Genomic DNA, 23,425 nt, shown 5'->3' with positions numbered 1-23,425 from the left:
ATGTGTCCGAAAACCTGTCAAATCTTTCAACAGACAGCGATTTTGGGTGACGGTACCTCATAAGGAAACAGGTTTCAAACTGGCTGCCAAGGCACCATAATGCATGTCAAAGATGTATTGAGCTTTAGACATAAACAAGCAAATAGTTGATGACTACGATGCATATTTGTCAGTAAAAACAGATTCATAAGTTATTTTTTAAGTGACGAGTTTTACTCGTTCCACCAACTGCACACACAGAATATCGTACGTAGCCTATGCTGCCTTCAAGAACTGACCAACTGAACTGACTTCCTACCTCCTTATACTGTGTGCAAAGGCATAATTTATCACATTACGGAAACAGATAACAAGAGAACCGGCGTGAGGCCAAAGCCCAGCCTCCACTAAGGCCTAACACACTCTGCAGCATATTCACAAAAGCAGATTCATGGAGCTGAACTAACAGCCATGTTAATGTGTGTCCTGGATTATGTAAGAGAAGGGGGTGAGGGTTGGAACTGAAGCATTGGTGGCTGCTTTCTCCCAACAGCAAGGCTGGTTAATGAGTTTAAGGAAGGAAAGGGGAGCGCCCTCAATCTGAAGTCTGAAGTTCACCTAGAAAAAATCAGGGAGAAGGAAAGATAGGAAGACGTCGCCCAACACTCGGCTGCCAAGGAAAGGAACACTACCTGAAAAAGGTAGGCAATGTTCCATGTCAATGCATTAGACTATTTGTTTAGTGTCAAACTGGAATGTTTGGGAACAACTATTATTTCCAAAGAATTTTGTCAGATTTTACAAGATTAAGAATCAGCTGGTTTTGCTTCAGGACCCATATTTTATACTCAACACAGTTGTCCATAAGATCAAGCATTGAAATATGCCTATGTCACCATTTTCAAGGAAGAAGGCATGTCACGCAACCTGACCATGTTGGCATCTGCCTAATTTGGCTAGCTTCTAAGAAGTGACAGGTGAATATGCGCGAAATTCCATAGAGTTTGACTGGATGCACGACCTTGGACATCAAGAGCAAAAGAGGTGGAAAGTGTTTTCTCCACCTTTTTAGAAGTTGATAAGCCTATTTATTTTGCTATCCTTACTAGACAAATTGCATTATATTATTTGAATTTAGCATTGTTTTCTCTCTGCTGTTCACAACCCTATCAGAACAGACCTGTGGCCCACCTGTTGAGAATCACGAATGTGAACTACCTCGTAATTTATCAAAGTGTGAGGTAGTGTAAACTCCTTTCTAGTGCCATTTTATGGCGGAATGCGTGTTGGGGTTTAGGGGAGGGGAGTGTCTTAGAAGTCATAAATGAGTGTATCCTCAGTAATTTTGTTCTGCAAATTGATTCCCATGTGTCTTGTTTCCTATGCACCCTTCATAATCTATGTCATTCACAAAGGCTGTTCTGTTGAGCTCACTGCATGGGGTTGAGCACAACACAACAAATAGTTGTGACTGTACTAGGCTAAAAGGGTCTATACAGTGAGCCACTGTACATCTCACAAATTATCACCAACCCACATTTGATGGTCTGTTTAACTCTCTAAAAAGGTGGCTTTTTCGTTGTTGCCCAGCATTTTGTAACCCACTTCACTTGCCAAAACATGGGCCCTGAGGACATGAACCAACCAATGAACTGAAAGTTTTGGTGAAAATACTGAGGTTCATCAAGGGAGTTCTATGTCCAAAGAGCCATAAATTAGATTTCTAAAACACAGGAAGCACCCAACATAACCTGCTCCTTTATTTTGAAACTTTTAATTTAATTAACATGGTGTATATCATTTCATTTGGCACGTATGGTTCATTTGAAAGGACTTGTACTAAGTTGTAGTAAGTTTCTTACATATAAACATCCAGTCAGAATATAGTATTTTTAACTCATTCAAGCATTTCAGCAGTCTGTTTCTCACACAAATCTCTTGTATTACTTCAGATGACTTAAATCTAGCACAAAAGTGGACAACTTTTAAGATACGTTTCTAGTGTTTTTTTGTTTTTGTCCATTTTGAGCAAACAGCTCATTCTTCAGAACTTCTTTTGTGTTCCATGAAAGAATGTTAATTCTGAGTCAACTGAGTATAAGTGTGTCCAAAGTTTTGACTGGTAGTTAATTACATAATAATAATACATTTTATTTATATAGCGCCTTTCCACAATCTCAAGGACACTTTACACTCCATGTACATTTAACAGGACAAAGTACATTAAAATACATTTCAACAGAAGTTACAATTTCAATTACAAAAGGGGGAAATAAAACATTATTCAGTAATAGACAGATAATGTGCTGAGAAAAGATGTGTTTTAAGCTGATGAGGTAGATGAGGTGGTGAATTTCACAGTTTAGGTGAAACTACACTGAAGAATCTCCAACCAAATGTGGATAGACGAAATCTAGGGACAGACAACAATTTGGAATCAGAAGAACGAAGAGTGTGTGCTGGTGTGTATGGATGCAGCAGATCACAAATATAATGAGGTGCCAGATCATTGAGTTTTGTTAGTCAGGAGGAGAATTTTAAACTTAATACGGCATGAGACAGGCAGCCAGTGAAGACTAAACAAGATGGGAGTAATGTGGGCAGAATGCTTGGTGTTAGTGAGAAATCTAGCTGCAGAATTTTGGATGTATTGTAATCAGGCAATAGTGATGGTTCTAATGTGGGCTTCAAAAGTAAGAGATGGATCGAAAGTGATTCCCACATTCTTAATGGTTTTAAAGGGTTTGGTCAGATTTCCATCAATAATGACACAAATGTCAATATTTCTCATAAGTGTTTGTGGCCCAGAAATCATGATCTCAGTTTTGTCAGCATTGAAGTTGAGGAAATTACAGTTTAACCAAATGTTTACATCACTGATACAGGCAGTTAAAGAGCTGATGGTATGAGTTTCATCAAAACGTGTGGATGTATAAATCTAGGTGTCAACAGCATAGCAGTGATAACTGAGACTATGACGACGGAGGATCTGACCTAGTTGGAGAACGTAAATTATGAAAAGTAGTGGACCTTATACAGAACCCTGGGGGATACCCTGAGCGACAGGAGCAGTAGGGGATTTGTTTTCTTAATATAGATGAAATATTGTCTGTTAGTGAGGTAGGAAGAAAACCAGGATAGTGCAATGCCTGTAATACCAATATCTGAAAGTCGGGAAAGGAGTGTTTTGTGGCATATAGTGTCAAAAGCAGAGCTCAGGTCAAGCAAGATCAGAATACTGAGAAATCCAGAGTCAGCAGAGAGGAGGAGATCATTAATAACCTTCAAGAGAACAGTTTCAGTGCTGTGGAATGGGCGAAAACCAGATTGGAAAGGGTCATAAAGATTATTAGCTGCAAGATGTGATTATAACTGGGAGGCTACAACTTTTGTACTTCTACATGTAATCCCATGGAGTAGAAAGAGTTGATGACTAATGCATTCCAGTCAAGATTAGGGTGAATATATGCTGAAAATTAGGGTTAATTCAGCTGGATAAATATTTTTTCATGTTACAAAAAAGGCAATGTTAGAAGAAAGACAAAAGTGTTTTTTGACACAAAAGATTCGTTTGGTGATAAAACCAGCTGATGTCATCTAACCAATTGCCATTATCTATCAAAAGTAGATGTGACCTCATGCTTTGAAGCCTCTCTTTCTTAAGTGTTCATTGAGTCAAGCAAAGTAATAAAGATGGCACTTGGTACCCTTTAGAAAATGTTTTACAAAGAATTCACCATGGGTCCCATGGTCACGGAAAACCTGGAAGTACCAAATATTAACAATTAAAATTTTCAAGTTGTGATTTCCATGTTAATTAATAACCCTGGAAATTTCTATTTTGAACATTATGCTCTGCTGAATAAAATTAGATTTTAATGGAGCGTGCTATCACTATAAAATATTTTTTTTTATTTTATGCTTATCTAGAAAGTCATTGATATTCATTACTCAAAAGGTGTGGCAACTGTATCACTAAAACTGTATCAGTGCAGAAGGTTTGTAGTCAGTACTGTACACAGTAATTACAACAAGGCAAGTAAAATGCAAAGGACAAGTATGCATAGCGCCATATGGGCTGGGGGTGGAGAGGTAAACAAATACATTTGTTTCGCTCTATTGCTCAGAGACATCGATTGGGGATGGGGCGAGATGAGCGACTAATGCCTGTAAGACAGATATGACACACACCTGTATGCATATCACCTGTTGTTTCCATATATGGCCCTGAGCGATTGAATACAGAGAGAGAGAGATAAAATGCAAGGGTTGTAAAGTAGGGAGAAAGGTGTACAGTCTACACTATTGTCTGTGATCTGGCAGCACCTTTACCTGGCTGCTTCCTTCTCGATTTCTCCAGTGGCAGGTGAGTGCCTCTAATCCTTCTTGCTCTTGTCTATGCAAAAACATTTAATGCTGAGGACAAAAAGACTTTTAGCATGTCCCAAAACCCCGGCTTTGAACATGCTCATTAAAGTGATTAATTTACCAAGCTGATTGTAAAAGTTATAGGAGAAATTCGGTAAATGCTGCAAAGGCACTTGTCCTTTGAAATTAAGGCATAATTCTAACCCAACAGAATATTATAAAGCAGTTATATCTTAATATTTAGCAAGAATCTGGTGATTTTCAAAATGCCCTTCAAGGTGAAATGTCCTTTTCTTGGTAGTGTTCATGCAATATACGTGTAGTGTGTCTGGCAATAACAAAGTTTGCTTGATGTTCAAATTTGAATTTGTCAACAAGCGTGTTAGCAGCTTGTTTGCTGTTCTTCATTTTGAACAGCCAAAATAAGTAAATGTCTTCTAACAGCTACACTACCAGTCAAAGGTTTGGACACACTTGACTAAATGTTTCTTGTGATCTTAAAAACCTTTTGCATGCTTGAAATTAGTTTTCCTGATGCCTAAGCATTTCTTTACAAAACTTGATAACTTGATTTATTTTGAAATGGATGAGTTGAAGCAGATTGAGAAGGGAAGTGGTCAGCATTCATTGGAACTCCTTCAAAGAAGTTGTTTTAAATAATGCTTAAGGTGTGGAGAGCTGTAATCTAGATGAAGGATGGCTACTTTGAGGCATAAACTATAAGAAATCTTTGATTTAACATTTTTGGTCATGCAATTCCCATACTTCAATTGAAATAATTTCATAGTTTTGATGACTTCATTATAAAATGTTTGAAATAAATAGTAATAATAAATATGGCGAAGACAGTTGTTGGTGAAGGTTTGGAGTTTGTTGGTCAAAGTTTCAGTGAATCTCCAGGTATGTGGCATGTGGCACAGGCATACAGTTGCTGGGTCAGGTTGATGAAACTATTCCATAGATTCCATAGTGGTGTGGTAGTTTCCAGATGGTGTCTCTATCCATACTATCAAAATTCTGCTGGAAGTCGATGAAGTTCAATTACAGGGTTGATTGACTGTTCAATGATGATTCTAAGTGTGGCAATTTGGTCCGTGTAGGATTTGTCCTTTCTGAAGCCAGCTTGTTCTGGTCAGAGTCTTTCATCAATGGCATCTTTCAGTCGCTCTAGGAAGATGCGGGTCAACACTTTGCTTGGTACAGACAATAGCATTATGCCGTGCCAGTTCTTGCAAAGACCTAGTTCATCTTCGTTTGGAAGCTTCATTAGGTGGCCCTTTTTCCAGTTTGATGGTATACTTTCCTCTTTCCAAATTCTCTGCAAGTTAGGCAACAGCATTTTTGCTGTAGTTGCTAAGTCCGTCTTGAGGGCTTCCGGTGGAATTCCATCTGGTTGGCTTCTTTTCCATTTTTCAAATTCTTAAGTGTCTTCATTATCTTTGACAGGTTTGTCTCCACTGCCTCCTCCGCTTCCGTCACTAGTGCATCATGGAAGAGTCTCTTGTCCTTCCTAGCACTTTTCTTTACTTCTTTATTCAGTGTACAGTACTTGTCTCTAAGCCCTTATTTCTCCTGTTCATTTCTGCAATTATTTATCTTTTGTTTTATGTTTCTTCTGTCTTGTATCACTTTCCAGGTGTTGCCAGAAAGCCATTCATCATCTGTCCTCCCTCTCTTCCCTAGCACTTCTTGACAGGTGTCTTTCCACAAATCCCTCAGTGAGTTAATCTGCTCATCCATGGGTGTCTCCTCAGCAACAATATTTAAAGCTTCAAACATTTTCTTAAGAGAATGCCTCTCTGGTATCTTGCTCTTCAATCTCTCAGCGTAGAACTAAATGAAGGGTCTATCAGATGTGTCCTTAAATGCGCTCAGTTTAGTTTTAATTGTTCCTACAACCAGGTGATGATCAAAAGCTACATCAGCTCCTCTTCTCAATCTTGTGTCAAGCAGGCTGCTTCTTTATTTCTTTGAAATAGTAATTAAGTCTATCAGGATTTAGTATTGCCATTGGCCAAGACCCCACTTTGTACATTGTCGGACGTTCCAAGTTCCAATTTTTGTTATCGCTTTCGTCATTAGAAGGTTCATCGGCTAGCAGGCTTCCAAGGGGCTTTCACTAACCCGCGTCATATGTTCCTCAGTTGAGGTGACTTCTTGAGGCAAGCACTGAGTTGAGATCTGCATTTTATCTGTTGCTTTGGTTTCTGTAGTAATGTTGTTTTTTACAGGGTAGGGTTGCTAGCCCCACGCCCAACCCTTCTCCTTCCTAATCCGGGCTTGGGACCAGCAATGGCAGAGTTCAAAGAATGAATAGTCATGTCCAAACATTTGACTCAAGCTTTTATGTTCAGACTACTAACCAAAAGGATAAGAACAGAATGATTTGGAGGTAATTTAGCTTAAATAACTTTGCAACATTTGTTTTTTATTGTGCCTATTTTACATTTTACATTATAAAGTTTGCATTACAGATACAAAATCTGATGTACTCAAGTGGAAATACATGCTTTGCTTTAAAAATTATGGAGACTAATGAAGTCTGCAGGAATACTATTAATCAAGGTTATAGGAATAGAGGTGGGGATGGTATAGATACACATCAGGTGTGTTGTAATGACAGGTTAAAATCCCTACACACTTTAATGTAATGCTGGAGGGCAGATAATTGATGATATGCCTAATGTAATTATAACAGTGGAGTGGGACAGTTAAGACATTATTGCACTTATGAAGAAACTTTTAGGATTTAGCTAGTAAATATGAACCTTTGCACTGGACAGAGATTGTTATTGATGACATGAGTCGTTGCAATCTGCACGCACTATGGAGACAGTGATACAATCTCCCAATAAAACTTGACCATCCAATCAAACAAGAGAGATTGAGTCATCTGCATTATCATGCCATATCAACATCTATGCTGCAAGTTACTAGGCAAATAAAATATAGAGATAATGAAGCTCATAAATTTGGTATTCCTTAGGGAGTGTGTGGGTGTGCATATCTAAGGCATAATGTAAAGTCAGCTCGTCATTATCATAAATAAATAAATAAACTGACAGGGTAATCAGGACCCTGATGTGAAGCTCATAATCCGACCAGTAATACTGATTCTTTTCAATAAATAAAATATAAAATATAAAATTTCAGTTGATTTTAGTAGAAACTTTATTTGAACTGAACTACTTTATTATATGAGAAGAGAGATACCGCAGAGTAATGTATGGAAACAGGTTGCCAGGGACAACGATCAATTGTTCATTTACACATGCATTTGGCAGAAGCTTTTATACAAATCTACATACTGTACAGAGCATGATGTATGCATTTCATCAGTATGTGTGCTCCATGGGAATAAAACCTATGACTTTGTCATTGCTAGCACCATGCTATTGAAGTTGAGCTACAGGAACAACTAATATATAGTTTTGGTTTAATCGTCATTGTTCAAAAATATTTGACCAAAAAGCCTCGATTGACCAATCAGAACAAGGTATTCCAGAGAGGCTTATTCTATAAACGAAAAAAGCAATAAAATAATGAAGTGATCAAAAAATCTTATATAACTTCATCCTCAAATCCAAACATTTGCCGTCACACAAGTATCAGTCAATGACACGAGGTGGAAAATTACTAATAGCATACAGATTCAAAACTAAAGAAAATTATAAATGTAATAATTAAGCACAACAAATTCCCTTGTGTTCCAAAATAATGCTGCCAAATATGTGTTCTTATCGAATTTGTGTTTGTGTTGCGTTTTGGCAATACAGTTAATGCTACCCAAAGAATAGAAAATAGAAAATATAACTCAATTTCAGGTTCAATGTGAACATTTGCAAGATTTTATTATTTAATCACTTTTGTCTTTGTTTCTTAAATATAATGAAAGATAAATATTACTGAACCTGTAGAGTTGCGATCACAATGCAACGCAGGAACTCCTGAGATGATCTGAGATCATTTGCAGCATTGTCATAGACAACATCATTTTTCCAAACAGTTTTCAGATGAATGAAACAGAGAAAAAAAGAGTGAAAACTCTTTACATGTGCTTGTTCCTTGAGACAGGCTTACGCTGCACACCTCAATCAGCAAATCAGACATGAGCATAGACAGATTTTCTTTTGTCTGCTCTTAAAAATATAATAATGTGTGTTTCTTCAAGGGCATGTCTTTGCTACCATGTGTCACTCCGAGACGTCTTACAGGTTGCCCACCTGTTGCAGGTAGATGAGCAAAATTGCACATGAAATACCTGCATTTGGACAAGGAGCTTGCAAACTGAATTCAGCCTCGCATTGTCGCGGGTGGTGGATGCTTTTTCACACCCTGGCCACTGTTTAGTATATTTGGCGACTTCCCAGATCCATGGTTTTGCCATGTCCCGATATTGTCTATCATCGTTTGCCAATTGATTGTCGCAATTGGCATCAGGATCTTTGTAAGATACAGTTGATATCCGATAAGATCGTCCTATCGCCTAGCTGCCGCTTGCCGGTATTATTTCAGAATGGGGTATATTTAAAAGGTACCTGAACCTTTGGAAGAAACATGTTTAATTTCCTGCTAAAATCAGATGCAAGATGAATAGGACATAGATGTGTGGATACTAGAGAGGATATAGTTGGTATATCAACATGAGATGAAGCCATGGCTCAGCTCTGAAAAAGAGACACTACTGTATATCTCACATGGTTTTAGGGCTGTTCTATTCCAGAAATTTGGGAATCGACTTCCTGGTTTTGGAATCGACTCCAAGAGTCGGTCAACTGATAATGTTTTGATAAAAAAAAAAAACAGGAGGCAAAGTAAAATCTCATAATAGCTCTCTCATTCTAAAATTAAATTAGGGCCTATACGCACATACCAAAGCGCAATGCTTCAATCACATGAGATAATATTGAGGGAAGTTTGAGTAGATGTGCCTGTATTTCCAAGAACTACCGAAAATAGTCTTAAAAGCACCATTTAACCTATATTGAAATTCTCTCTTGTTTAGAAAGATGTTTAAATGACATATTACATTATTAATATACAGCAATTGTCCACTATCTTTTGCACACTGAACAAAATGTGCAAAAAATGCACTTCAATTTGCCTAAAAACTGGTTTATTTCTAACAATATATATATATATATATAAAAAATGTATGTATGCGATATATGTATTCTTTTTGGAATCGATGCTCAGCCCTACATAATTTTCAGTGTATTTAAACAGCAAGGTAATGTGCACACAACAAAGACACAGAGCAAACTTTTTACACATTTTTACAGCCTTCTGTCTATCATTAATCATGTCCAACCTTAAAACATACTAAAAAGCCTGTTACCTTGTTATAGTGTATCATTCCAAAGAATATTAATAAGGTGAATAATATAAGGGGATCAGATAGAAAGTAAAAAATGTTCTGTATAGTTTCTTAGTATTTTGAATAAATAGCTCTCCAAAAAAGCTTAATTGTAAGGATGTATATATATACTATGTGCTCACTGGAGTAGGCAAAGTCAGAGACTGTGGCCTTTGATCATATCTCAGCCACATTGATGTTAACTCCCTTCTAGATGCAGTATCTTTTTAAAGATTTGCATTAGATATAGGACATGAAGTTTTCACTTCCTTTCCTGTGGGTGGCTGACTATCTTCCTTCCTCATAAGCTTACATTTCAGCTTTGTGACTGTGTTTACTAATGCATGAACTGCATTGCACTGAATGCTCATAAGGCCGTTCGCATTTACACCTTTGAATGACATTGAATATATAACAGTGATTTAATATATTAAAGGCATAGATCACTGGAAAATTTTAATTCTGTGATTATTTACCCTAGTGTTGTTCCAACCAATCTCCAAAAAGGAGAAATGTTACCCTAGTGTTGTTCCAACCAATCTCCAAAAAGGAGAAATGTTGAATCTTTAAGCAGCTTTTTTTCCTACAATGACAGATCATAGTGACCATGTCTTTTAAGCATAAAAATGTGTGCTAGTCTTCTAAAGCCATGTGATAGCTTTGTGTAAGGAACAGATCAATCAAAAAATGTATGTAGTTCTGATATGAAATTCCAGGAAACAATGTATGTGATTGAATGGAAGTAATTTTGTTCATTCTGAACTTCTTCCAGGTATTTAAATTCCCTGAGACTTAAGCTGGCATCATGCCACAGGAAGTCAAGACCGATATTCCAAAAGTCCTCAATAAAACCACACCAGGACTTCAGATATGGAGAGTGGAGGTATGAAGGAACAATAAGCAACAAGCTTACTTTGTTTGAGATTTAGACAACTAAAACAAATTACTAATCAATCTTCTGTTTAATCATTGGTCAGAACATGGCACTGGTGCCCTGTCCATCTAAAACTTACGGACAGTTTTATGAGGGAGACAGCTACATGATACTCTATGTAAGTACCAGCGCTTAGATACAACAATCAAGTGTTGTAATTAACTTGGCTTTCTTATAATACTTTTGAGTTGATAAACTCAAAGATCAATGAGGATAAATGATTGTACTAAATTAGCTTGTCATTCTCAGACTCACAAGACCAGCAACCACTACTCCTATGACATCCATTATTGGTTGGGTAAATGCACGTCCCAGGATGAGCAGGGAGCAGCAGCAATATACACCACCCAGATGGATGAGCACCTGGGGGGAGTTGCTGTACAACATCGAGAGACCCAGGGCCAAGAAAGTGCCATTTTCCAAGGATACTTCAAAGAGGGCATCATGTAGGCCCTCTCTTCAGAATAGAAAACAATAAGACTTTGCATATTAAAAGTCATTTTAAAACTACCGTGGGTTAATCTCACCAAAACATGTACTGATCACCACAAAACAAATAAATAAAAAATGTATACATAAACAAACCAAAAGGACCATTTAGGACCATTAAGATATTTTTCAATGTAACAAATATTTTCATAACAGTTAAGCACATTTCAACCCCAAATCCTCATTAATTTAATGCTTCCAAACGTTTTAATTTTGAAGTAAAAAGTTAACTTAGTACAGTCATTTTTCAGTTTGGATCAGTCTGAATTAAAGGCAGCACAGCATATGAGGGTAGCATATGACTTTACAACACCTATCTTCTCTTAGTCAGCTATGATGACTAAAAACAAATACTACATTTTGTGGAAGTTTACAAAACAAGACTTCTTCATTTCAGTTTGTAAGAAGCAATAATCTGAGGGTAAAGATAAGCTGAAATGGACTTTAGAATGGGTTCCTGGTCACACTGGTATCACATTGTTAGTCCTTTTATTTCAGATACAAAAAAGGTGGAGTTGCAACTGGGATGAAACAAGTGGAGACCAACACATACAACATTCGAAGGCTGTTGCATGTGAAGGGAAATAAGCATGTAGTTGCGGGAGAGGTGAGAATAGCCACACCCAAATAACAAAAGAGGAATTTAAAAGCACTACTACAATGCATATTAATGGAGTCAAATTCTCTCGTCATTTACTCACCCTCATGCCATCCCAGATGTGTATGACTTTCTCTCTTCAGCAGAACACCTCTAAAGAAAAATATCTCAGCTCAGTAGGTCCTTAAAATGCAAGTGGATGGTGATCAGACCTTTGAAGCTCCAAAAAGAACAGACAGTCAGCATAAAAGTCATCCAAACGACTCCAGCAGTTAAATGAATGTCTTCTAAAGTTATACAATCACTTTTGGTTTGCAAAAGATCAGTATTAAAGTACATTTAACTATAAACCATCGCTTCCCATCAGAAGCTGTTTGACATAATCATGTTGGCATGTTAACGCGAGAACTGACACATGTTCGACACAGAGCAGAGCTGTTTAAAACCGAGGAGGAGGAATGCTCTACAGGAGCTTGGTTGGTTTTGGTTAAGAACTGTATTTGTATCTGTATGTTTTTCACAATGGTTCATTTGTGCACTTATCCTGGATGTCTCAACCGAGAAAAAACGTGAGATTGTGTCCATAACATGCCAACACAAATACGTCACACGAGAGACAGCGTGAACTCAATCGCTCTTGTGAACTTGCATACTGCTACTGACCGGAAGCGATAATTTATAGTTAAAAAGGTAGATCAATATTTATCTTTTTCATACCAAAAGCAATTGTATCACTATAGAAGACATTAATTGAACCACTGGAGTCTTATGGATGACTTTATGCTGAAAAAACTGCATATGGAAAAAGTGTCCTTTGTCTTGCCATAGGACACTTACAAAGCGCCATACAAGTATTTCATTCAACTTTGAGCTATACACAATTGTGAGCTATATATTCAAATCTTTAAAAGAAAACTTTGTTTGAGGAATAGGACAAAATGTAAGCCATTATTCAGTGATAATCAATCAGAGCTCATAAATGTCATTTGTGCATGTTTAAAATACATAAATATATATTTCATGTCACTGACGACCATTGGTGATCATGTACCAGGTGACCAATTGGGATACTGCAAGTTTGAACATACTTGACCGCAAAGGAGATTTGAGTTCTGAGATTTGAAATATATTCTTTTAACATAAACTTAATGAATTATTTTCATAGTACATTATACTATGTCACGTAATAAATACTGTAGATGCACACTAAGCGCTTCCTCTGTGTCAGGTGGATATGAGCTGGAACAGCTTCAATCAAGGTGATGTGTTCTTGCTGGATCTTGGGAGCCTGATCATTCAGTGGAATGGACCCAAAAGTAACCGTATGGAGAGGTTAAAGGTAAACCATTAATTCTTATTTCCCATGTGAAAATAGATTCCATTAAACAATAACACCAATTCAGTGACGTCAAATATTACATGTTCTTGATGCTTAGGGAAAGTTTTTGATACTGAGGGTGTATATTAGCACATCTGGTCAGTAAGTTTACTGAAGACTATGCTATTTTTGTAGGGGATGAATCTAGCTAAGGATATTCGTGATCGAGAGAGGGGTGGTCGAGCACAAGTAACTGTCGTCGAAGGAGATGATGAGAAATCATCTGAGGATGCCATGAAACTAATGTACCAGGCACTGGGAGAGAAAAGAGGTGCCATCAAAGATGTCATCCCAGATAAAATTGTTGATGAGAAAATGAAGACTGCCATCAAACTATTTTAGTGAGTCATTTAAGCCCTGTTTTACAGCCAACATAAATTTCCATTCACAACAGATTTAATTCTGTAATGTTATATACAGAACTTCAGAGTGAATCAGAATATTTAAAATGTAGGGTGGGACCTGATTTTATCCATCGAGAATTGTTCCATGCAAAAATGGAGATAGAATGAATGTGGGTTTGCTAAAACAATGGCTTAATAGCTATTTAACATTATCACATATTCTGCATGGCATAAGTGACATCAGCAGAAAAGGAAAGTTATTTCAGTGGAAGAGAAAGTTATTAGATTTTGGTTAAAGATTACAAAGACAACATTTAAAATGATGTGCACTGATGAAACGGTAACAATAAGACAAGGAGCATGCATTATGAAAGTAAATACCGTTTACATTTTGATTTAATTTTGAATAACAAATGAAATATCTGTATTCTGACCACCAATACATTATGTGCTCAAACTAAAATAAGCATATGGTGTGCAAAGTATTTCAGATGCTGATGGAAACCTTGTAGTACAGGAGATAGCAGTAAAACCTCTCACTCAAGACCTACTGAAAACTGAGGTAAAACCAACCCTGACCCCTACCCCATATATAATCCAGAACAGCATAAAGCAATTCTGTTTAAAGGCCATGTTGATAATGGAGGCTCAATTGACATTTAGGTCAAACGTCACACCGTAAACCTATGCACAGCTATTTTCCATTGTCTGACATTTCACACTTGATAAAATAGTGAGGCTCATAAACGAGTTAACACTTGATTAAGTATATTCTGTCCGCATCAGCAAGATGTGTAAGGAAACATAATTGATGATTTTTTTATTTAAGACAGAGATATTAGGAACACAGTCAAGCTAACTTCACAGTTAAGCCTACTCAAACAATTGAGGTCTTGAAAGTCTAAATATAACTGACTACTGTAGTGAAAGCAAAGCATTAAACTCAACCTGAAACACTGTTCACAGCCCATTTTACTTCCGCAATCTGATATATTTCTAAGCAACACAGATTAAAAGGATTAAAAACAAAAACAGTCTCACTATAAGGAGATTTTATCCATTGTGAATTGATTGGATCGTAAAGTGGGCGTAACATATCAGAATGGAGCCACGTGGTTTAAAGGAAGGAGTTGAAAACAAAGAGAGATTTGTGATGTCAGCTGAGAAGAAAAGTAAATTGAGAGATGGATTGCATTATTTAGTTGTTACATTTTGATCAAAATGTTGGAATAATGTGCACAATTGAATTGCACACAAAAAGACCAGGAACATGCATTAACAAAAGGGGGTTAATTTTAATTCCATGTTAGCTTTGGATTTCATGTTATGGTTTCATGTTAATGGGGACAATTAGGAGAAAAAAAAATAAAAAATAGAACCACTTTTCGCACATCTGTTACCTGTTAGAGACACCAGCCAAGATAGCTGAAATTGTGGAGGGAAACTAGATGATTGACTAAATGTGCCACATGTCTGAAATCTGATTTCCATGGCAGGACTGTTATCTGCTGGATCAAGGTGGATTGAGGATCTTTGTCTGGAAGGGCAAAAAAGCATCAAAAACTGAGCGGGCAGAGTCTCTCAAGAAAGCTGAGGTATTTTTACTCCTGCCTTAGTATTTTTGCTTCTCAAGTCATTAGCATTTTATAAAAAAGATATGGACTTCAGAATTTTGTATGCCACATTATGCATTTACTGTGTTGTCATGTCTCTCAAAAGTAAAATATGAAATAAAGTGAAATACTTAACATTCTGTTCAAGGCCTACATAAAGGCAAAAGGCTATCCTACATCCACTTATGTAGAGACAGTGAGCGAAGGTGCAGAATCAGCAGTTTTCAAGCAGCTCTTCCAGCGGTGGACGGAGAAGGGACAGACAGTCGGACTGGGCACCACACACGGTCCAGGGAAAATAGGTAAACATGGTATAATAGTAATAATTGACATTCTACTAAGAAGCTACAGCATTGGTATAAAATTTCAGGTGGTTTCAGGTGGTTGTGAACGTAGATAATGTTTTTGTCTTTGTAGTAATTAACTATGCCAAAAGACATTAAGTGGTGCATTTTTGCTCGGTTCTAAAATATTAACTGGTGAGACACTGCTCTTGATGAGTGCAATGTTTATAAAATAACTTTTAAACAACTAATAGAACCTAGAAAATTAATGGAAATTGGTCAAAGGGTGTGAGAACACTTTATTACTTTTTTTTTTTTTACTTTAATTGCAGTGACCTTATACACAAATAACTAATCTTGTATCTGCACAATGACAATAAAGAGCTTGGCTTGACTTTTCCAAAGACAAATACTTTTTCAAAGTATTTCAAGTAATGCTCTTTATTGACATTGTGCAGATACAATATTAATAGGTCTCACTGATTACATATTTTAAAGCCAAGCAAAATATTCACTGAAGTAATTTCCAGAATGTAATTGCCATAACTTCCCTAGACCTGGAAAGTGATTTTTTTTTTAATTCCTTGATATTTCCAACATTTCCATTAATAATTAGTAATAACTGTACAATCGTCGTAAATTGTCAATTACAGCAAAGTGTTCACTATAATGTCTACTTTATCAAAAAATATAAAAAATACATAGTTTTTATTGACAAAACATTTTTACCAGCTACTGAGGCAAAGAACATACTATTATGTAATAATAAGAGATCAGTCCTTATTCTGCAATATTCTGAGTTTGATGTGTTTTGATTGATTTCTGTAGCCAAGGTTGAGCAAATCAAGTTTGATGCCACCTCAATGCATGCTAGACCTGACTTGGCTGCACAGCAGAAAATGGTGGACGATGGATCAGGCGAAGCTGAGGTCAGTGAAATACATCGCCTTTCATCTCGGTGAAATAGGACTTATCACATAAAATCATCTGAATGGGTCTATTCATCCCTTAGGTATGGAGGATAGAGGACAATGAACTTGTCCCTGTAGATAGGAAGTGGCTCGGGCACTTCTACGGTGGTGACTGTTACCTTATTCTCTACAAATATGAAGTCAACAGCAAGCTACACTACATTCTGTACATGTGGCAAGTAGGTGTATCTTTCTCTCACATTCACTCCCTCTATGCACAGCTCATAAATAAAAAAATGAAAATTCTGCCATCATTTAGAGTCATGTTGGTCTTAATTGCCTTCATGTTTTCCAAACCCTTTCCGTGGAAGAAAAAAAGGAGGTGTGGCTGTGTGCTACTCTCAGTCAGCAGTGCTATTTGTTTTGTTTTTTGTTTCTTACTATGAACATGGATGGTTACTGAGGCTCTCATTCTGCCTAACATGTCCTTTTGTGTTCCTTGGGGGGGAAAAGTCATGTAATCTTGGATTTAACATGAAGGAGAGTGCATGATGACTTTGGGGTGCACCTGATAGTAACATTTCTGTTGGTAATATTTTAGGGTCGCCATGCCAGCACAGCAGAGTTGACAGCATCTGCATATCAGGCTGTGATTCTGGACCAGAAGTACAATGGAGAACCGGTGCAAGTTCGCGTTCCCATGGGAAAGGAGCCCATGCATCTGATGGCCATCTTCAAGGGTAAAATGGTTGTTTATGAGGTAGGTCTGTTATCCCATTTATTGCATTACAAGAAGTCTTAAGAAATGTCTTCAGATGTAACAATGGAAATGTACCAATAACCCAAACAGACTTCCTATTTTAACAGTGATCTTGTTTGTACTTGCAACTAAGTATACATTTGGGTGATTAAGGGGGAACTGTGTAGTATTTTCGATGTTACAGTATGTTCTCCTATCAAAGTTTATTGTGCAGAGACAACTATAAGTATGCAATTTGACTTCCTGAAGAGTGGACACTATGGTGCTTTCAAAATGATTAGCCACTTTCACACAAGACAAGAAACCTATTAAATTGCAGTAAAATAGCCAGATTGCCTTTTCTGAAAAATGAACCCCATCTGCTTTCACACATGCATCAGCTTTCCATCTTTTATTAATTTAGCATCCATTCACACATCAGCACCAAAATTCCAATAAACTCTTTGATGTAATTTGCCTGAAATTACCTTCAAAAGTAGGCTTTTAGTTTGAAAACACTGCAGGGTATGACTGACTTGTATCTGAACGTACACTGTGTGTAATGTCGTTGATGTTTTCATTTATGCAGTTGCTTGTGACCCAATGGCATTGTATTTGATGTCTTCAAATGGAACTGATGAAGGGAACAAAATGCATCATTAATATACAAAGGCAGAGATGCTACCAGTGGCTAAATAAGCACAGTAATATTATGTGTTAAACGGCGCAGAGCAATTGCATCATCTCCGTCAGACCTTTGTGATTGGCCCAAAGCAGACTTCTTACATCAGCCATTAATCTAAAAGCTTTGTTCACACATAGCACAAAAACTGAACTTTTCCGGTAATGTTTCAACTTCTCATTACGGGAATTTTCCAGAGATGATTAACCGGGATTTTGCTACAGGTCCTGTTCACACATGGTGAAAAATTGCATAATTTTTTTTGGACAAGGCTGTACTGTATGTGTGAAAGCAACTATAAATAAGTGGCAAGGCAAAAGGAGTAGAAGGAGTGTTTCAAATATCTGCTTGAAAAAATTATTATTATTGTTATTTGTGCCACTAATGGCAAAGAAATAACACACTTCAGATTTAAAGGGATAGTTCACCCAAAAAATGAAAATTCTCTCATCATTTACTCACCCTCATGTCATCCCATATGTTTATGATGACCAGATGACTTACTTTCTTCAGCAGAACATAAATTAAGATTTTTAGAAGAATGTCTCAGCTCTGTAGGTCCATAATGAGTGGAGTAGCAAGTGAATGGATGCCAAAATGTTGACACTCCAAAAAGCACATCATAAAAGTAATCCATATGACTCAGTGTATTAATATTAATACAAATATTGTATTAATCAATATTTTATGAAGCAATATGATAGGTGTGGTGAAAAACAGAGCAATATTTTGTCAGTCATTTTTTGCTTGAAATTCTTCTCCCTGCCCAACAGGGGGCGATATATGAAGTTTGTGAATCACCAAAAACACAAGAAGAAGAATGTGAAAGTGATCGGTTTCTCACACACATATCATTTGATTTCTGAAGATATTGATTTAACCACTGGAGTCTCATGGATTACTTTTATGTTGACTTATGTAATTTTTTTGAGCTTTAAAGTTCTGGCCACCATTCACTTGCATTGTATTGACCAAAAGTGCTGAGAAAGTCTTTTAAAAATCTTTTCATCTGAAATTATTTAAAATAATTTGTGTTCAGCAGATGAAAGATTCACACATCTGTGATGGCATAAGTGAGAGTACAGTAAATCATGTGAGAATTTGTATTTTTGGGTGAACTATTCCTTTAAGGATTCACAGTGCATGCCTCCTCCCTTTGTTTTTACTGATTGTGATTGTTTAACAGAAAGGGTCTTCCAGAAAAGGCTCCACCCACACTCAGCCATCAGTACGACTGTTTCATTTCCACGGCACAAATCAGTTTAACACACGTGCCACTGAAGTTTCTCCAACCTCATCCTCTCTAAACTCCAATGATGTGTTTGTGCTCAACACAGAAAAGTGCTGCTACCTGTGGTATGGCAAGGTTGGTATCCAATGTTCCTTGAGATAAAATCAAGCAGAATCCAACCAGGGTTTGAAGATTTAGTGTTTATGCATATGGGTAGGTGAGCACCAATATTTGTGTTATTATTTCTGGTGGTATTTATTGTTATATGTGTTGTCCGGATACGGCTGTGTCCCTCTTTCTGGTCTGACCTACATACTTACATGGGGTTTAAATGTAAATGAAATACTACCACGCAGGGCTGCAGTGGAGATGAGAGAGAGATGGCTAAAACGCTGGCTGACATCATCTCCAAGAGGGAGAAGCATGTTATTGCAGAAGGTCAGGAACCTGCTGACTTCTGGGTAAGCCTTGGTGGAAAGTCCCAGTATGCCAGCAGCAAAAGGTACAGTACCATTACAACAGTGTTACTGCACATTGTACAACATTCAACAGCATGGCTCTGTTCCAAAACCAAATATGTTCTTGCAGAACAAACAAAAAAGCTAGACACAGCACAAAAAAAGGAACAGAACACTAGTGTATTGAGACAAATTTGTTAAAGTTGAAGCTCTTTTAAGTTGACAGAGCAAACATGTTCAGTTTAATCAGCCCTTATGGCAGATTCTGAAGTGGAACCTCATAATTGACTGCATCTTACAAACACAAGCATTGATTTAACCTCCACATTTGTATAATTGGAGTAAGCATAATGCTCAACTTGGATCACATATACATTTAAAGCCAATCATAGGGCATAATGGTCCTGACATTACTGAATGGCTTTCAGAGTTTTACGACAGTCAGTCATCATTTGCGAATACCATAGAAATAATGGGAAGTGCATTAAACTCGATCTCACCTGTCGCAACATTGGCTGTTGCTTCTCTTATTAATTATTTTTAAGTAAACTACAAATATAACTCACAGGTTTTGGAACAGAGTCTATTAGTTCGTTTTCCATTCTCTTGAGCAGACTTCAGGAAGAGAGTAGCAATGTCACGCCACGATTGTTTGAGTGCTCCAACCAGACTGGTCGCTTTATAGCGACAGAGATTACAAACTTCAATCAAGATGACTTGGATGAAGACGATGTGATGTTGCTGGACATCTGGGATCAGGTGAATGTTTGGGCAGCTGTCTTCCTTTGCAATTATTTTCATCCTTTATAGACAACAATAAAAAGACCACAGCACATGTATGTTCTATCAGGTGCTCCTGTGGATCGGTAAAGGTGCCAACGATAAGGAGAAGAAAGAGGCAGTGGTTACAGCACAGGAATATCTGAGGACCCATCCTGCAGGACGTGACCTTGATACACCTATCTTGGTGGTTAAGCAAGGATTTGAGCCACCTACCTTTACAGGCTGGTTCCACGCCTGGGACCCACTAAAGTGGAGTGTAAGTAGATCTTACATACTGTAAGTTTCCCCACTGAGCCTTTCAGCATAAAAACTTACCTCCAAGCATGAGCACAAGGTAAAAGTCAGAAATGTATTTGATTCTTTTTTAGGGTGGGAAATCCTATGACCAGCTCAAATCAGAGCTTGGAGATGCAACTGATCTTATCAAAATTACTGTGGTAGGTTCTTGTTTATCTTCAGGGCAAGTTTTAATGATCCATTCTTGATGTAACAGGTAACATGATATTACTTCTTGTGCACAGGATATGACCCAGCCTATCACAAAACAAACCAACTCAAAAGACTCTGGAGGCACGATGCCCCGACCTGTCACGCAAACCTTTCCTCCTGACCAGCTGGTGAACATAACAGAGGACATACCTGATGGAGTCGATCCCACAAGAAAAGAGGTAAACTTCTCTAACTTTCTCAGACACCGTAGCAAATTTAACCTACAAACTACTGAAATGGAATTAGAAGTCTGCATTCCCGTGGAACTCCCGCAGGGTTCGAGGGACCCAATTAGGTTTCTTGCGGTGCGGAATTAAATTTCCGAGATGGCGGTAGCAGACAGTACATCCATAAGTTATGGACGGGAGCAGGCAGTCAGAGAATATCCCGAAAAACCTGATGTGGATATCTTGTTTTTATTATATACATTTATGAATGCAAAAAAATAACACTAATTATTATTTTATTTTACGACAAATGTATTTTTAACAACTGAAAATGCTAAGTAAAAATGTGGACACAGCACGTGCATCAAATTATTCAATATTTAGAGCAGGCTATCCAGGTACAACAACTGCTGTGAAACTGTCTACAAAATGTTCAGTTAGTGTTAAGAAATCAACCTCAGGCAAGTCAGATGGGCATCATGATACGTGTCATCCGATAATAGCAATAACAGAAAAACAAGGCGTTCTTTGTGTACACCTGTTGTCTATTTGAATGCTTTTTTCCCAATGTGGAAAACTAATGTGGGGTTGCAGTAACGGGAGTGGTCGGTAAGAAAATGACTTGCGGGTGAAAACGGAGAGTTCGGGTACGGCATAGGAAAACAGTCCTGCTCAGACCTCTAAATGGAATGAATTCCAAACTCACAGCCCAGGATCAATAAAATATAACTTTTAGTAAGCATATTCAAATCATTTAGCATTCAACTTAACAAATTAAGCTTACTTTATTTAAATAATACAAATAATATATTATCTATGTGGGTGAAGCTCCAAAAATCCAAAAATCTAAAGGAATTGTCATTTTGTCTAAATAAAGCAATTTTAGTGATATTATTTGTTATGATTTTCATTATAGCACATTTCTCCCCAAATACACATTTTTGCAATGCAATCCAATGCAAAAATATATATAAAAAATCTTAAATGAATGACTATAATGTGGGTGAAAAAAATCATAATATAATGCAAAAATCTTGATGGATCAAAAAAGTTTTTTTAATAATGTTTTTCCTTTTAATTTTGGGATGAAATGTGACTTGGGTGTGTTTTGACAAAATTGACCCATTTCTAAACCTAACACCTTACCTCTATTGTCTGTGCAGGATTATCTCTCAAATGAAGACTTTGCACTGATTATGGGGATTTCTCGGTTGGATTTCTATGCCATGCCAGCCTGGAAGCAGCTGAACCTGAAGAAAGAAAAGGGCCTGTTTTAGGAAGGGCACAAATGCATCTCTGTGCTACAGCACGTGCTTAACTGTCTGAATACCAGTAGTGGCGCTGTGAAAAAACTCTAAAGTCAGGATCATTTCCTTTTAGATTTTTAGATTTACATGTTTACATAAAATTACTTTATTTAAATATATTATTTGGAAAAGCTATCAAATTGGTAATATAAAAGATAAACTGTCATATTTAAAGTTGATGTTATGGAACTGAATTATTTACCTCAGTATAATTTCAACTGAACAGAGTATATGGAATAAATGGGGAAATTAAGTTTGCAGATCTGTCTTTTTTTACACAGGGATTTGTATTGGATTCAAAAGGATGGATAAAGCATTGACCAAAATCTGTTTTTCTTCAGTTGCTTAAGCACTACAATAAAAATTTAATATTCACATTCACTAACAGTAACTAAGGCAATGGTTTTGTATGAGGTTCATTGATGAATAGAGAGCACTGATATTAAACACAATTTGGAGAATATACTATCTCATTTCTAACTTCCATGGAATTAATCATTCACTGTACACAAGAGGTGCATCACCTGTCTAATGGAAAAATCAATAAACAGAAAAAGACCTCATTGTAATGGAAATTCTTTTGTCACCTCTTTGATAAAATTATACATTAACTCATGCACAAATTCAATGTCATATTGTAAAACTCTTATTGTAGCCCTAGGCAAGGCAGCTTTTTTCTCTTGTATTTCACAAAATAGACACATTCTTGTTGCAGGATGGTTCTTATTTCATAGCATAGAGATTAAAGCTTGGGATTGGTAACCAAATGTTTAAAAGCCTACACAAAAGATGACAGTTATAGCATCATGATCACTAAGGCAAGCTATTGTGTGACTACAGAAAAGGTGTTTGGTACCCCTAGTACAAATATACCCCAACCCCAAAACATGCCTACTTAGACATGTAGCTTTACCTCAGATACCTTGTAGAACAATGACTAACACAATCAAACTAAGTATCAATGCAACTGTGAAAAAACATTGTAAAAGTTGATGATGTTACCTTGAGCTGGTTGTAATTCCCGCAGAACACTCTAGATAGCGACATTTACGTGGTGCCATGTGTGTTGTCGTGTCTTTTGGTTGGTTGCTCTAGGTTTGTTTTCCATATAATTTGTCCGTAAAGAACGTTTTCGCTGGTCTATGTTCGTTATTTTGGGTTTTTGATGAGTTATACGTCATTGCATTTACAGTTGATTGAGTTCATCTTACTTCGTCATGAAGTTCTGGCGAAGGCGATTTTTATAGGTTTATGATCAAAAGCCCGCCAAAAATAATAAGCGCAAAAATAAATATATAAGCACAGATCAAAAAAT

The 23,425-nt window shown here is 37.0% G+C and overlaps 1 protein-coding gene across 1 annotated transcript; it reads left to right on the top strand.

The window, feature by feature from the left end:
- The first annotated feature begins 530 nt into the window (after positions 1–530).
- LOC127659218 (villin-1-like) lies at positions 531–22,664 on the top strand. The gene is made up of 20 exons (XM_052148929.1): positions 531–680; positions 10,476–10,586; positions 10,681–10,755; positions 10,887–11,083; positions 11,625–11,733; positions 12,953–13,063; positions 13,238–13,443; positions 13,930–14,008; positions 14,943–15,041; positions 15,208–15,361; positions 16,172–16,272; positions 16,356–16,493; positions 16,856–17,014; positions 18,862–19,041; positions 19,263–19,408; positions 19,979–20,123; positions 20,215–20,403; positions 20,516–20,584; positions 20,669–20,815; positions 21,967–22,664. The coding sequence occupies exons 2-20, from the start codon at positions 10,509–10,511 to the stop codon at positions 22,078–22,080; spliced, it is 2,496 nt and encodes an 831-aa protein (XP_052004889.1). The 5' UTR covers positions 531–680; positions 10,476–10,508; the 3' UTR covers positions 22,081–22,664.
- The last annotated feature ends 761 nt before the right edge of the window (positions 22,665–23,425 follow it).

This window comes from Xyrauchen texanus, chromosome 18 (genome assembly GCF_025860055.1).
Source record: "Xyrauchen texanus isolate HMW12.3.18 chromosome 18, RBS_HiC_50CHRs, whole genome shotgun sequence".
NCBI classification, from domain to species: Eukaryota; Metazoa; Chordata; class Actinopteri; order Cypriniformes; family Catostomidae; genus Xyrauchen; species Xyrauchen texanus.
Note: the sequence above shows the minus strand (reverse complement) of the source record. Positions and strands in the feature narration are given on the sequence as shown.